The 17,711-nt window shown below is 37.2% G+C and overlaps 1 protein-coding gene across 3 annotated transcripts in view; it reads right to left on the bottom strand.

Moving 5' to 3' along the window:
- Positions 1-1,916: 1,916 nt before the first annotated feature.
- The window catches only part of BBS9 (Bardet-Biedl syndrome 9), a 318,286-nt gene continuing 302,491 nt past the window's right edge, over positions 1,917-17,711 (bottom strand). For 2 of the 3 annotated variants that reach the window (XM_075083602.1, XM_075083601.1), the window contains one exon: positions 1,917-5,184. In XM_075083602.1, coding sequence (XP_074939703.1) covers positions 5,144-5,184 — 41 coding nt within the window. In that variant the 3' untranslated portion in view covers positions 1,917-5,143. Of the gene's footprint in view, positions 5,185-8,268; positions 8,352-17,711 lie in introns of those variants that run through there. The other variant, XM_075083603.1, reaches the window with a different exon arrangement.

The following is a 17,711-nucleotide window of genomic DNA, read 5'->3' on the forward strand; positions in this document are numbered from 1 at the left end:
TCATGCATATTGTATTTTGGAAATAGTACCTTTTGGAGCAACCCTCATAATTTATTACATCATCTAGCTAGGAGTTAAATGGTACTTATATCTCATCTTATTATGACATGCAGCCTCCAACAGAATTGTATGGATGTTCTCCTGTCAAAATCGATGGCAAAACACTCAGTTAAATTCAACGAAAGTAGATTTGGGCCTCTAATCAGGTTACACTAATGACTCAGGATGACTGGCCTCCCTTCAAGATTTCTGATCAACCAACAGCCTACATAATCGGAACAGCTTTTACCTTGTTTCTGCAGCTGAATACACTGTCAGTCTGCACCCCGCTAGAGCTGTGGTGGAGGGTGAGCTATCATCTGCAATGATCATTCCCTCTTCGGAAGCACTCCAAGTCTCTATTCTGCTTATAAAGATGAATCAAAATATCTTATCAAACACTGTTATTATTTTCCTCTGGACTCTTAACTGGTTCTGCCAAAATAATTTCCAAAAGAAATATTTTTTAATGATAAAGAGTATAGTATTAAAGTGATGCTAGCAAATGAATAAAACAATATGTTCATGCTCTATCAAATGGAAAATATTCCCGTTAGAGCTAACATCGATTTACATGCTGTAGCCTGAGGGTGTGGATCTCTTCCAGGGCTCCTGGTTTCGTGATTTTTTTTTTCCTGCTGTAAAAACATGATTTTGCTTAATCCTTTCATTTTAGGAATGAGAATGGATACTGAAATTTTCAAGACAGCAGGTTTATCTGCAAGTATGGGTGCCTCATACACACATAGTAAATCTAAGCACATGACAGCGCACGCAAAGTAAACATCAACCTACAATGAGTGCATATGAAAATATGATGGTATTTGACTCCCTTTCCTGCTTTCAACAACACGAAACTCAGAAAATACCACAGTATTTAAAATAACAATTATACTTATTTAAATGTGCTTGTGTGTTGCATTTGTTTGCACTCCTTGCAAACACAGCGATCAGGACGCATTGTCAGAGAATACCAGGTCAAATCAATTAATTGGGTTATGCTTCCATCCCACGATTAACCAAATCACTTGCTAAACATTTAATGTTAACGATAGAGTTGGGTGCCTCTGCTGTGATCTGCTGGTCTCCCAGATAAAGCATGTTCTCCCGCAAATTAGCAGCTTCTATACAGCAAACAGCTAGCTGTCTTGCAAAGGAGAAGGACCTGAAGGACCTGGTCAGTCCTGAGACTACTGACCATTATAAGAATTTACAAGACAAGAGACAGACAAGTAGAGAGGAGTTTTAGACTCTAAACCAAGCAATGTTTTTCAGTCAGAAGGTATCACATAGATACATAGAACCTTATGCTACAAGGGAGTAAATGAACAAAGCAGCATGATGTCAAGGGCTGACAACAAACAAGGCTATGAGAAGCTCAAGGTTAATTTCAAATAAAGCAGCGATACAGAAGCTTGGTTTCAGGAGTACGTCATATATTTTACAGCACCTTCACAGCAGTTTTCTTAATAGAGCATTTATAAACAGGATATTCTGAAAAGAAGGAAAGATACTTATTCAATATAATGCATACCCTCTGTATTTTTTTATGCTGGAAGGACTTCACATAGAAATACAATCTCTGCTCAAAAAATTTCAGTTTATGGCAGTAAATGACTCTTTATAAGCAATACAAGAATATTGAAACTTATCTCTAATGCTTGCTGTACAGTAAATACTGAAGAAGAGAAAAAGACAAGACATTATAAAGCAAAACCCAGCCCCTTGAAAGTAATGTTGTTTTTCTGTGTCATTGTTTAATAATAGTTGGACAGAAGAAGCAATCTGAGGCTGGAAACCACAGTCCTAGTTTGAACTCAGTATTGTGTTCAAAGCCCAAAAGATCAGCAGAGCCCAGACCTCCAGATTTTGGTCAACATAGTAGTAATTGTTTTAATCTGTTTTTCTAAATTGCAACAGCACAAAAACAAAATGAAAGAAGAGCCCTTGGTCTACAACATTCAGAGAATAAACTCTACCAAGAAAACAAGCTCTAGAAGCATTTACCTGTTTAACAGAAATAAAATGTATATATTTTACATGAGGACTTATTTTAGAAACTGCATTTCAAAGTGCTATAGCACAAATATAATAAATTTGCCATGACTCAGAGCATGGTTTCCAAAATGTCACAAAATTCCTTTTAGATATACATATATAAAATAATTTCAATAAAATGATCATTTAAAATTTATTTTTACCTGTGAGCCACCTAACATACCAAATTCTCCTTGAACAGCTAAACGTGCAGACAAGCTGCATATTTAAGCTGACCAGAACAGCTGACCGGGCATTATTCTCAAATCTTATTCAGAATAGTTTTATTTGGCCAGCAATGTCTGTCTTGGTCTCAGAAACATTGTCGGTGAGAACCAAACATTTGGTTCCCCCAAAGTAGTAATGTTTCCTTATATTTTTCAGTTTGCCAACTCTTTAACTTCAAAACTTCCTGTAATTGGCTTGAATTTTTTCCAGCCAAAAATAGCTTAAAAATTCAAACTACCTTTGAGAACTGCTAAGAATTACTTTACAATGTTTCCTCTTAGCCTGCTGCGTAAGTGACTACATTTCAATGACTTCCTTCCTCTGAGTTAGATGGACTATTTGGCATTGGAGAAAAACTAAGTAATTTTAACTCAATGCAACTGTATGTCTCTTAAATCCTGATGATACTATCAAATACCGCAATTTAGTGCAATATACAAAGAGGTCATACATTACTACTATAGACAGTTCTACTTCCCCCCCTCCCTGCCTCTTTATTAGCAGTATGTTTTCCCCTTTCTATAAAACTATTCTCGTGAGACCTCATTTCACAAAGCACGGAGCAGAAAAGGCAAATAAGAGCGCTTCTGAGCCTTACATCTTAAAATGACAGAAAATAACTTAAATAAGAGTGGATGATATAATTGACCTGAGTGCCTACTCGTTGTTTACCCTAAACTCCCAACGAAGCCAGGCAGCTCTGAGCACTAGGATCACATTCAATAATGGTAATTATGACAGAGTAATATATTTCACAGAAGTCTCATAGTAGCATGCTTTCCAGCTATATTATACACCTATAGTTCAGAATTCTTTAGTCCGGGATTCTACACCATTTTGGTACAGGCTTCCAGTAGTAACCATGGTTGATTTTTCTAGATTACCTAGTAGTCGCTGACAAAAGGACAAAAGAAGATTTGAGATCTATAGTTAAAGTTTAAGCCTAATAGCTACAGTAATTGATTAGTTCTCCATGGATTTTCTTTGGTCATTGAGATGTGTACAGAGACTACAGGAGATCATTTTATTGTGTAATTTTTGCAGCGCAGCAGGGTACCTTGACAATGGGTTGGATACCACCCTCCTGACAAAAACCACAGGGGAGAGATCAGAGTGACAAAAACTCGCCAGCAGAATCACTCCATAACAGGCAGGGGGTGGGATTTTTCCTGGGAAAGAAGCAAGATTTCTGGCTCCACAACTTGTAGATATCTGAGGTCTCATGGGGGACAAAGTAATTTTCACTGGGAGTCGCTGCCGACTTCAGTCCTAGAGTTATCAGAAGCCTTACCCAGTTCCCTGGATACTTAGCCCTATTTAATAGCTAACATGTTGAAAAAGGCTCCATGAAACATGGTCATATCATGTTTGCTGAGCCAGAGTAGGACCAGAGGGTTAAGCAGCATATGCACAAGTGGTACAAAGCTGGTTTTGTTTTGGGGGTGGATGCAAAGAGGCTGAAAGTCGATATGGAGGTGATTGATGAATGTTCATGGCTTAAGACATCCTGAGAAATAACGTTTCCTTTTTATCCACAGATCTAAATCTAGTACAGACCACAGCAACTGTCACAACTTCTGCTGAACAGCACAAAAGTGAGTTGGAGGGACCTCTTCTACAGCTAGAGCAGGAGTTGGTGAACCCCTGTTGAGGAAACCAGCAGGAGCGTGGGATACGGAGATTGCTCATGCAATTGCATCCACCAGAAACTAAGCGGAGACCAGCAGTGCTTTTTTTATCAGCCATTCAAAAGACTGCAGGTTGTATTTTGGTATAAGCCAGCAACAGTCAGGAGAGACCTCATTCAAATGTCAGTTTTTACACTTGACCCAGACCTCAGTTATTTTCAGTTCTATCTTTTATTGTTATCTCAACTCACACTCTGGAATCCAGACACGAGCCTGAAGCATCTAAAGCCTAGGCCAAGGTGCTCTCAAAGGTCGCTTCAGCTGTTGGGTATTGCATTTCAGGCACCATGCATGGACCTGACTTTCAGAAGGCAAATACTCAGCACTTTCTAAAAACTCAACCCTCAAAGAACCCTCCAACTGGATTAATAAAAATTAAGGCACTCAGAAATTGCTAGTTACTTTTGAAAATCTTACCCATAACTAGAACAGACTGATTGACAAGAAAAACAGGAATCACAGGTAACCATAAAAAGATCCATGTGTTGCTCTGCTCAAGGTACTTACAGTGTAAACTTTATTTACATTCATAGTGACATAGTTAATGGCAAAAGGGTTTGCCCTTTATGTCCAGTAATCATATTTTACTCTGTATCTCTAGAGAGCAGGAGTCTGTATAAGCAATGAGAGAGGGAAACAAGGTTGATGGATTACCAGTTTTTCTTCTGGTGGTGAGTTCAGCTGTCTGGAATCGTGAATGTTAGTACAGGAGGAAACAAGATAGTTATCTTTTGTCAAAACTGTGATATAACAAATGTTAGTATAATCTTAAAGGGAGGTATAGGTCAGAATATCTTAAAAAAAAAAAAAAGATAAAACATATCCTGAAACAAAGGTTGCTTTTAACTATGTGTAAACGGTCTTTGATCAATCAACTGAATCCTTAAGAAAGGGCTGATATATCGCAAAACATAACACAACACCCCTACCACAGTTGGGTAAGTGCTTAGGCTTTGCTCACAGAAAGGATGCCAGTAGTTAGCAGGGACATCCAACCAAAATTACTAGAACAGAACTTTTTTTGTATAAATTAGCACAGTCCTCTCCTCCTGGAAGCTGCAATCAGTATAGGGTAAAATGGATTGGTACTGCTGCATTATAAATGCATTTGACATCAGATAGAAATTCCTCCTGAGGGTCATCTTCAGATTTCATGGCTTTTCTGCTTCCTCTGCTGCATCCTCAGACAAACCTATAAAGGATAAAGAAGATGCTTAAAAATTCAGTGTACTTGGCAACTACATGCACTATATTGTTGATTCCATTAGTTTGTAAAAGCCTTGGTTATAGCTGGAGGAAACAATTTATTACATGGGGAACAGTTAGGATAAAAATGCATAACTTGCAAATTCAAGCATTCACAAGTTTAGGAAATATAAAAAATTAAGGCAGTAAGAGCACTTTCACGTCAGCTTTTTTATGCATATGATGGATAATACAGTCTAAGTTATACAATAGCGGACTACTTTTACATCAGAAAAAAATGGTGGAGAACAACCGGGCATATGATCTGCGATACAGTTACTTCAATCTGCTTGCATTTTGCCTGCCCCTTTTCCAGGCAGAACTGGCAATACAAATTGCAAAACAATAGAAAATTAGGCTCCATAAACTCATTAATAAGAACACTTTTTAACATAAGACTAACACTTTGAGCAAGGGGAAAATAGCAAAACCTCTGTATTGAAGATAACTTCTGTCTTAAACTGTGAAGGCATGCATTTCCTATTTTCAAATATCAGTGCAAAAGATTAATATCTGATCCAAGCTGGATTCATCTTTGCAGTAATGAACCTGACAGAATTGGAGAAGTGGGTAGAAACTCATAAAAAGTTGCTTGGAATGTCTAGGGAGAAAAAGAACAGAGGATAATCACACAAATTTCTATATGCTCATACTTGCTTGACTTTAATTTGAAGTGATTATTTAACCCAGCAGTTTCTTACATGTCCACTATTAGTTTAGGTTGAAAATGATTTAACTTAAATCCTTTTCTAATGAACATAAAGCAATCCAAAATAAATTGGCACCATCTCCAAATTATATGTGAATAAAAATAACACACAGTAATTTTTTTTCCTTCCAGGCCATCTCTGAAGAAGGCTGAAATCCCCACACACCCAGTGAAGTGAAACGATCCAGCAGGTCAGCAGAATAAAATTTGAGCACTGAGGTCTTCTAAACCCAACGCACCAGTCACCTATCAGCCCAACTGCCTTCACAGTTGTGTTCATACAGAATTTAGCACCAACACAGAATTTAGCACCAACAACCTACAGAATTAAAAAAAAAAAAAAAAAAGCTTTCATTTAGATCTGTGCAATTCCATGTGAACAAAACCACCTAGATTTCTTCTTCAGTTTCTATTTCACACTACCAGTGGTTTTGGTGCTTGGGGATTTCAGTATTTACAATGGTTTTCATGGCTGGTGGTACGAAACTGAACAAATTTTGTCTCAAGCCTTGAGAATGAAGCAACGAATCAGTGAAGCTAACAGAGTAGATCGAGGATAAAATTGCCAAGATACAAAAGACTAAAGCAGTACAATTTCGGCAACAGCTGGAAGCTCACGGCCTCCAAGGGGCTAAGAAGTTCCCCTACTGAAGTTTCTACTTTTTTTTCCTTTTTAAAGGACAATTTAAAATACCATGGTAAGAGCTGACTTGGGTTTACAAAGGTCAGCCCTCGAATGGTAGTTCTTTTGTTCAAAACTCTTTATCACATCACACATGCTGGGACGCCAAAGGGACCAGCAGCAGGTCCCATCTTGTTTCATTAATGATCTAGGAGAAGGAGGTAGGTAGCATGATAATGAAATGTGTGGATTATAAGACACCAAGATGAGCTACTAATACGGGAGAGAAGAAAGAAATATTGCTCTAGGACTAAGAGATTAACAAGGCTGAGAGAAGATAAGAGGAGATACCACTTGAAATACATCATGGAAATAACAATCTCAGACACAGATACTTGCTGAGGAAAGTCCTGCAGAAGTAGCACAGTGGAAAAAGCTGTTAAAGACATGCATTTGCAGTGAAATACCCCACGTAGCTCAGCGCAGTACAGGACCACAGAAGCCACCGCAGAGCTCACACTTAATACTATTCCTGACTATATAGCTTCATTGAGATCACATCTGGAGCTGTTTACAAGCTCTGTACTACATAAAAAGATGCTGGAGAGTATCTTACTTTCCCACCGTAATTAAGGAAAAGAGTTTGCAAGAATTAGGAAACTGGTTTCTGCACACTGTTACAAAAGCTGGACACACATAGTTCAGATAAGAAACAGCAAAAAGGTGGTATATTTATAGTCAGCTCTTTGTACCTGAAAAGAATAGCCGCAGGTTTACCAGAGACCAAGAGGCTCTAATCTGTGCATTAGCACTGCCCACTAACTTGCACACTGAAGACACGTGACACTGTGACTGCACAGTGCCCTCAACGTCAATATATTTGAGAACTGGTTAGAGAACATCCAAGAAGCATAACAGCATAGAAATTAAGGAAGGGAGATGTAAAAAAATACCATGAGGAGAAAAAAATCTTAATGAAAAGGCTATAATATCCTAATGCATCTTATTAGGCTGAAAACATGACACATTAAAAATTAAAATGAAATTTGAAAATTATAAAGCAAAAAAAATTGCGCCATAAAATAATGCCCAGATACTGCTTTCAAAAGTTATTTCCATTACATTGACTTATTACAAATAACCCTTGTGTCTATTTCTACAAATTGCCATGCCAAAACAGGCAATGTGAATGGTTACTTTCAAGCTCACAAAACACAGCAGATCCACTAAACCTAATGCATTAACCGTAATTATGGGCTGGCAGAACTGAAGTAATATAGCAGGATTTACCTCAATTTCCCTCAGCTTTGCCCGACAGCACTATACATGTCTATAGGGAACCTGGAATACTTCTGCATGGATCAAAGAACTACTACACAAGAAAACCGTGGGAGAGGTGAGCTGACAGGTGACCTACAGACTGCAGCTATTTTTATTGTGTAACTCCAAAACAGGAGGCAGTGTGAAAACATAGCTTGCAATAATCAGCTCTCCCACCTCTGCTGTATTTTTTCAACATGCAATATTTATTAGTCATCTAGGAGAACAACATAAATTTCTCACTGATCTAACTGGCACATGCTACATCACAGTAAGTGAGATGATTAACATCAGAGAGGTTTATCGCCAGTATATTCGGACAAGCTTAGGCAGATCCTAAGAAATACAGTGTATAAAATTAAAAATCCTCTTTTAACTGATCTCATCAAGACAAAAATCTTCCATCTTCATATACCCCATTATGAAGTTCTCAATGTTTCATTTTATAGATCATCCAAAAATCCTATCAGAATAATACTGGTCTGAGCACATACTTAGACAAATGCATATTAAAAGGTTTATATCTGTATTTATCAACACAGTTATGTACTGGGAAGCTGCTTTTGGAAATAACCATGATATATTTTAATGCCTCTGCAGTAGGCAACCCCGGGAGGTTTTGGAGGTAAGTTTTCAAAACAGAGTTAAAATATATTGTTAAATTAATTGATTAGTAACAAGAGATTGTGTATATCTGAGATCAAAAACAGATTCCAGCTTCAGTCACTTAAATTCCTCAAATTTTGTGTATTTGTCAATCAGAGCACATCAGCACCCTCATGAAAGCAGCTTCTGTAAACAAAGACACAGAATACCTCAGTCATGTTATTTTGCCTCTTGAAAAGCATGACTTAATGCATACATGTAATTGAGTTCAAATTCAAAGTTACTTGTAGATCAAAATGTATTTTTGAGTCTTGAAAACTGAAAGTTCAAAGAAAATCAGATACAGTGACATAAGCTCCAAAGACAGCTAAAAATCCCCAACTTTCCTGGAATAACTATTCATGCAGCTAGAAGGAAAAAAAAAATTAAAGGGAGGGATACTATTTGAGCATGACGGCAGAAGCGTAGAGAAAGGATCATTTTCTGTAGTCATAATTTGTTCACACTAAGCATGATGGTGTGAAGTTTAAAGACGTTCAGGTTAAACAATTAGGCAGTGAAAGAAACTACCCAGGGAGGTGGCTGAGTCAAGGATATGAGAGGTTTGCAAATACAGGGTAGATTAAATCCTAGTGGGGATTAGTGAAGAGGAAGATACACAGGCTACGAACTGAATGACCTAAAGGATCTTCTCCAATCCTATCATTTATGCTATGATTCATCCTAAGGAGAACATTTTGGACTCTTATGAATTACTGGCTGAGTTTCCTGGATACTATTGTGCATTAGTCTACTCTGAAGCATGTATAAAACTAAGTCAAAGTTGGCTTTGAAGTGTTTGATCTACAATATTCAATGCTTCCCAGTCTCTTTTTCATACAGTGACTCAGAAAAAGGGCTGTTATAACAAGACAACAAAAGTTATTTTGAGTTCAGATTAAGTTAGAGAAGGGAGGCACCCCTTTCTCCAGCTATTCCCACCTAAAAGAGGAAAAAACCACCCCATCTCATCGCCTGATGGTTAACGTTGCTATTTCTAGACCTGACATAAACCAGCTTTAGTCCACTACAGCTTTAAAGTAACTGTTTTTCATAAAATTTTGGATCCAAACCTAAATGTTCTGAATGACCAAAGTTAATAGATCTGTGTGCTTTTTTTTGTTAACAAAAGATTACAGATTTTTCCCAGCACCTTCAGGTCACATTTCTGAAAATCAAAGATAATTTCTTTTTAAGAACTCCCATCTATTCACTGCTAGTAATTTTCTTTATCATAAACTGCTTGAGGAAATATATAGACCTTCCTTTTTATTAGTATTTCATCTTTATTCCGTGAACACAGTCCAAAGGAGTTTTCAGAAAGTTTAAGAAAGTAACAATATCTTGCTTATCCCAAGCAAACTGACACAGGTCAGTTGGAGTGCAAAAGACTTTAGTGTAAAATCATCGGCTCTAATGCAGTGCAGATGATTGCTGTGATGGACAAGCTACAAACCTTCCTACACTGCTTTAACGGGAGAAACTGGACTTGATCATCGTTCTGTATCACTTTTTATGGAATAATAAACTGAGAGTGAGCTTTACCATTGCCTCCCAAGTCACCAGTGAGTCAACAATCACTGCATACAAAATATAAAAATTCTCCAAGTTTTGTGTCTGGAAGGGGAGTGATGGTGGCTGAATGAGTGGGAAGCACAGACTGACTTGTTCATTAAAGAATTGTGTAAATCAAATAAATTTGCTTTTTGTTTAGGAAGTAGTGTGACTGAGAGAAAAGACTTCATTCAGTGAACACTTCTTTGTCCTATGGGAGCATATACATCACAGGACGGACAATGTGAAACAGCAGTTTCCATGACTTTTAAATAAGCCCCCTACTAACTGCAACTAACATGACATGTCCAACCTACATGAAGCTATTGGTAGTTAAGTTTCCAAATGGCCACAGAATAGTAGAGGATAGAAGGGGCAGCTTTTACCTTGGGGACAGCAAGGTCTATTCCCACAAAACTTAAAAAACCTCGCTAAAACCTTCTTTTGTCATTCAGACTTAACAGTGATATGTAATAGCAGTGTAACACAATGGAGATAATGATGTAACAACGACAAAGGCAACACTTAACATGTGTCCACATATTTTTTTTTAATTGACTTTTAAACACCATACAAAGTTCTTGTGCATTCATGTCCCTGTGTCCTCAATGAGGACTCAATTCACATCCTCAATGAAGACTGCAGACATGGGCCTGTTGCAACTCAGGCCAACTCTGAAACGGGATGCATTAGGGAAAGTTAGTGTCCCTTCCAAGGCAATTTCTTTGTTTTGTTTGTTTTCCAAAGTACAGCAACTAAATATCCCTATCATTAATTTTATACTTAATAACTTATGCTGCGCTTGTTTGAATAATACTGTTGTCTTCAACCTTCATTACATTATATGGTGTACACATACACACACGTAGCCAGACACATCACTACTGCAAAATTTTCTGTTGAGTACCCCAACACCTAAAAAGCATTTGAGCTGCCACCAATGGGTCCAAGGAATGAACAAGTAGACTGAATTACTGCCCATCTGTTATGGATAAAGTAAGGAGGTGTGCACCAGTTCACAGTTCCTGGGATTATTAAGTACTCAACCTGTAAACAGTGGGGTTCAGACTCCGACATTTATAACGTTTCAGTTTCTATACTTTATTTAGGTCTCTCTTCTGCTTCATGTTTGGAAAATGACCAAGACATGTGAAATGTTTCTAATATAAAGTTGCCAAATTTGAAGACATGTCAATGAAGTAATTGATCATTACTGTGGCAAGCCAAAATTTTGAATGAATAATGCCTATTTTCTCCAGATACCTGGCTTATCACAATCACCTATCAAATCTTGGATATTTTTCTAGGAAAGCTTGCAATTTTTTTGAGAAATGGTTGTTTTGTTTTAGAAATGATCACAGGAAGTAGTCACAAATGACATATTTCAGCTGGAACAGATATCTGTTGCCAGGAAGTAAATCCCTAAAAAAACAAGTTTGCTTTTCAGTGGCCAAACCTCCCTTCTTTCTAATTAGCTGACAGCCTTTGTTAGGACAGTATATTAATTCAGCGGCTTCTAAGGCAAATATGCACAATACAAATGTAAAACGTAACTAATTATGGCCACATAAGTGTCAATACTGCAGTTTATTCTTTGTCATGCTTATAGCTTCCCATTCACTGCAACCCAAAATCCTATTAAGCTTTTCAGAAATGTTGGCTCTTTAATAATTTGCTGTCAGAGGAAAAGACATATATAGAGATATATATTTGGGCCATGTACTTTGCGATTAGACAGATGATAATATATTAAAAACAGAGTCTTTTTTGCATAGATGTATCCTCCTGGGGAGAAGTAATGCCATAGTAATCAGTCTTTTGCCTTCTTGATTCGGTGTGCTGTTTTGTTGACTTCCCAGACAGACAGGCCAGCCAGCTGACTGTTAACAAATCCTTTATCTTCCCAGACAAGCAATCACCATGACAGATAGGCAAAACTCCAGGGGTAGGTTAGCTTTAGGGCAAGATTTTCCACCATTTTCATATGAATGGCAGTGAATCCTACTCCTGGAGACAGCCACCCAGTGTCTGCCCACAGGAAGATCTAAGATCCTTCGCCGATATGATATATATATTGCAGTCAACTTCTACTCCTATAGGTTGGCTGCAGCTTGTAATTGACAGCTGATGACTTACAACCTCCCTGTTAGTATAACTTCGAACATTCCGCAACTAACTACATAACTAGCTAATGCTGAGCAAACTTTTCAGCCGAGATGATTTTCCTTAGAAAATTGCAAATGCAGGTCAAACAAACCATCGGTCAAATTTCAGCTGAATTTGTCAGATCAATTTGGCTATAAAAAAAAGTAAATTACAGCATTTTTGATATTTTTAAAATATTTTGAATTTTCATTTGACATTGAACTATTGCAAAAAAACTTTCTTGAATACATTAAAAAAAAAAGCTAGCAGACACAAAGTCTAAGCAAAATACTTAATTTGAGGAGAAAAAGAGAAACCTGAACCAATCACTGGAGATTGTTCCAAACTAACAAATTTTCTACATTTTTTTGCTTCAAGTCAGAGACTTAAAAACCCCCCCAGTTATTCACAGAGCTCTACTCTTGTTAGTGTGTACCTCTATCTTAAGCCAAAATACTGCAGTTATCCTTTTAATATGCATGACATAATTGTCAGAATGAAGCTTTCAACAAATTTAGCTACAATACATGCATACAAATTATAGGTGGCTTTATCCAACACCAGCTTCAGTAAATAGAATAAAAAGTATATTAGATTTCTAGGGAACCTCCCCCCTACTTTTTGTGAATAATGGGTCTGATATAAACTTGCATATAGGGCCCATGCTGTGCTTCTTATGCAAGTTTAACTTTGTATGGCCACAAACCAACTTAGTACCTTCATACATAAACATCAGTTTCTCCAGTAGATATTTCCAACATTTTCTTTATAGCCTACGGTACACATAAGCCCATGGATCCTCAGCACCAGAAAGATACAACAAAATAGAAGACATTCCAAAAGAAACAGCGTAAATAATGTGTGATTTTGTGGAAAACACGAGAGGGGAGAAAGAGGGAAATAGAATAGCCAAAGGCAAAGCAACATCAGGAATTTAGTGCAATGAAGAGATATAAAAGAGGATCAAGAAGATGAAGTCAAGGAAAGGAATATTCAAGGCTGCTTTAATGCCATGGATTCTCCCAAGGGAAGCGGTGGAAACCACATGGCTTATGACATTTGCAAATTAGTACCACAATGAAGACAACAATCTGTTGGTGTCAGGGAGATGGTCAAGCTGATATAACAGGAGTTTTCCATTTCTAACTCCTATTATCATACAACAGATCTGAGGTGCTACAAATTCCTAAGTGCTTTGTAATATTCACAGAAACATCAGCTTTTGCTTACCATCAAGTATTCAGCAACTGAATACTCTTCAATGTGTTGCTCCTTTTAACAATGGAACTTTACAGTGCAAATGATAAAATCATATTCAAGATTTCCACAGATTCTTCTGGAAATAACATACAACAGGATTTTACCATTTGATGTCATTTTTCCTTTGGAGTCTTGTGGGGAAAAGACATTGGTAGAGAGGCAGGTTTGAGGAAAAATGTGGTTTTTTTAAAAAAAAAAAAACAAACCCAAAGGAAAAAGAATACTTATGTAATACTTTCCCATCTTGAATCTCACACATTCCTTTTAAGCTACAGTATATGAGAAAAATGCTCACAGGGTTTTTTTTCCAAATGCAATCTTTTGATAAGTCTCAGTGTCGCCTTAAAAGCAAAAGAACAAAATAAAAAGAGCCTGTATTAAAGTAACAGATGAAATTTCTTCTAAATGGACAGATAGCTGCTTTCTATTGCTCACCAAAGAGCTGTACCTGGTTCATTTTTTTTGTTTTGGTTGGGCTATTTTTTTTTATATTTTTTAAAAATTTATTAACCATATCTTTGCAAATGCGAAGTATGTTTTTGGGGGGATAAAGGAGCAATGTAATAGCAATTAATATTTTTTATCTGGTATGTTTTCTAAACTTAGTATCTTTCTATACCGAAGATCTGTAATGTAATGCTCCTTATTTCCACAGTTTCTCCACTGACATCAGTCTTGTCTCATATAGATGGAAGTAGAGTTACCCCCTGCTACACCTCTAGATATTTCCAGGCATATCTTGACCTTAGTAGCTGTAATGGCAATTTTAGTACTTAAAACAAAAATTGTAAAGCTACTTAGATTTAATGATCCAGTTAAGAATTCCTTAAGGTCCAAATCTGTGCATTTCTGAATGACGACTAGAAAGATCTGGGCTCTCCAACCTCACACCAAAATAGCAGAACCAGAGGGAGAGCAGCACTTTGCAGGACCGAGCCTTTTAGCACCTCCAGAAAAGAGTAGGGGAAGGCAACATGCCTGCATCAGTTTTAAATGTATTATGGATTTTCTCATGGGCTCAGGAAGCAATAAAAACTAAGTATAGTCAGACTGCAGGGGAGCAATATAGCTTTCATCATTCTCTGATTCTATGATTTTTTGTGACTTTAGGAAAACATACTCAACTTTTATGGACAGGCAACTCGGTATTACAAATTTTCAGGAGGTGTCACTGCTCTGGAATTCCCACAACAAATGCGGGTTATGTTCAAATTACTGTTTTCTACAAGGACACTGCTCAAAATAAATTTGTCATGTAAACGAGCTGGTTTAATTATAGTGCAACACAACTGACTGTCCTAGATCATACACTTCTTACTGAACTGGACATTAACAATGGGAGGAAGAACAAATTATTTCATTCTGGTGTTAGGATCATTTCCTCATTGACTAATAAGCTAAGCGCCTGAACAAAGCAAAGAAAGCAGAGACAGACATGCTAAATAAAAAAAATAATAAAAAAAGGAAAAATCTAATAAAGTAAACAACTTCTAGAAAAAAGTGAGAAGGAGATCCTTTGTTGTGTGATGTTTCAATTTATCAATCACTTTACAGTTCTTTCCAAGTTTGGAAGAAGTTTAAATACCATCAGCAGGTTAGCACATTTAGCAACAAAATGCCAAATCCCAACACAGTTTAAGGGTATGCCTCAAATAGATTAAAAAAAAAGATCTTTGATTTAAGGTCAGGTACTGTGAACACTTGCTGTGGTTTATGCCTAAGTAACTCCACTGAACTTAAGGAGCCCTACAGGAATTCTCAATCATGTAAACGCTTGCAGAAGTAGAGCCTAATATTCATACTGTATGTTTTTTAAACTGCTGATTTTCTCTTTCTATTCTAATTTGAGTAGCATAATTTTATCAATTAATGCAAGCAAATAATCTCTCGAAGTATGAAAGTCAGGTTTCCCAGGCTTCGCAGTTGTTTATATACAGTGGAGAAAGAGCTGTCTTTGGAGCTGCTTTGCTTCTACTCTGCCTTTTGTCCCTGAGACAGCCTAAGCACAGTTCAGTCGTGCTTGAAGGTAACCTACCTGACAGAGGAACCTCACAGGCTCCTTTATACTGTGCTTCAGCTTAATGCTGTTCTTCCATACTTGATGCATGCAAGGTCCACAGGCCTGTGCTTGAAGACAGTATCTAGGCCACCATTATCTGTCTTTATTTGAGCAATAACGTATGCCTCCCCAAGAAGGTGGGCATACAGGTTTTCACAAGCCCCCCTGAAGTCAGTGAAACAACATAAATCTGCTCCTACTTAAAAGCTTATAGAGCAGAGCTTTAAGACTCAGTTTTACTAGTTCAGGGAGAAGCCAACTACTTGTGCATGATACTTATTCAGCTCCAATTCCAGTTCAGAAAACTGTCTCCAATCACTTAAGCATATGATTAATTGAGATCAGTGGAACTGAATGCATCATACACGTGCGATGACATAAGTTGGGTACGTGCACATACTGTCTTAACAAAGAATCTACGTACAGCCTTAAAAGCTGTCCTGAATAATGCCCCAGAAGTCTCTGATGCTATAACACATTATTTCAACCTATACTCCAGAAGTGGTGATATCAGTGCATTTATGCATTTCAATGTTATTTCAAATTTAACCTTGCTAGAATATTAATTTTGGAAAAAATCTTTGAAACATGACAGTGGTTTTGTGTATAATTGTTTCCTTTTCTCTTCCTCTCTCCCTCCTTGATTTTGCTAATGATCTCAAACTCTAGTGCAAAAGAACCGTGATGAAACAAAATAAAATTTAAAAATTCATGTTCTGAATGAAATATAAATTGCTAATGAACAATACTCATTCAGCAACAAAGATAAATGAATTTTTTAAAAAAACTTTTGTATTTTGTTGTGCACATGACTTGCAAGTAATGTCGGTACGGGTTTTTTGTGGGAGGTTTTAAGTCTAAAAATAACCTGGTGACATCACCCAAGGAAATACCTAATCATATATTACATTTAACTCAATACAATTTTATTTAAAACTTTCTTAGGAAACATGCTTTGCTGTCTCCAAAGTGTTCTCAGAGGAGTCTCTGCTTTTACACATGGCATTTCTGATCTCTCACTGCAGGAGAGTTTTACATCAGAGTTCATGTAGAGCTCCAAAAGCTCCACTGGAGCCTCTCAAGGTGATAGTCTGGGCAAAAATGTAAAGAGAGATAGGTTATTGAGAGAGATTCTGTTGCAGCAAAAGTGAAATCTAAATACAGTAGATGGAGATTTGTCAAAATGTAGACACAGTCCCACTGTGCCTGTCCATTATCTGCTTCTGCTAGGAGCCTGCAGCAGGGTGGATGCTATTGCTTCTCTCCCAGCGCGTTTGCAGTTTAGAGGTCTTGTTGCTGCAACCAGGGATTTTGTTGGAAGAAAGGCAATATATTATCATATATAAGATGTTTTGAAAGGAGCTGTGAGTTAAGGTATAGATCATTTTTACTTTTAACCCTTACTTGGAATGGTGTGTAAGAGTGTTTTCCAATCTGTCATCCATGAAGTCACGGTGTGCAGCCCATGAAACCACATTAAACAGGAAAACAAACACCATCGTTACAGTATTTTCAGCTAAAAGTGCAAAGATATGATCATCTGCAGGAAATGGGCCAGCAGAAATACATGATTGTGAAAGTGTGAAAACCACTCATTCGATGGTGTGTGAAGATGAAAAGTAGAGGATCAAACTGTAGTTTTACCAGAATTACTTTAAACTACAGATGATGAACAAGAAAAGAGTAAAGTATATGAACAACAAAAGCAATGTGTAATGAAGTTTCAAATACACTATTTAAAGTAGCACCTCCCTTTTCTCATGCCTTTTGGAAGGCAGTAAAACAGAAGTACTTTTGAAATAGGTCCAGGTATCAGCATCTCATTTAATAGGTTGCAGTAAAGACTACCAAGTAGCTCAAGACAGACAGTTCCTTTAAGTATGGTGGAGTAGTCTCCTGGCTCACACTTAACATGGCCAGTTCTCCTCCACCCACACAGAAAAATTCAAGTTGTGCTGTCAGAAATACTATTTGCATGAAGGATTCCATATGCGTTACCAGACTGAGTCCCTGTACAGTAGCTTGGAAAAGAATAGCTAGTCATTCTAACAAGTTACAGATTTAAAAAAGAATGAACCATTCTCATATCTATCACACATCATGCATGGGATGACAATTTAAATGACTTCAAGTTTGTAAAACTAAATGAATCATATCAAG

Source organism: Phalacrocorax aristotelis, chromosome 2, assembly GCF_949628215.1.
Source record: "Phalacrocorax aristotelis chromosome 2, bGulAri2.1, whole genome shotgun sequence".
Classification (NCBI taxonomy): Eukaryota; Metazoa; Chordata; class Aves; order Suliformes; family Phalacrocoracidae; genus Phalacrocorax; species Phalacrocorax aristotelis.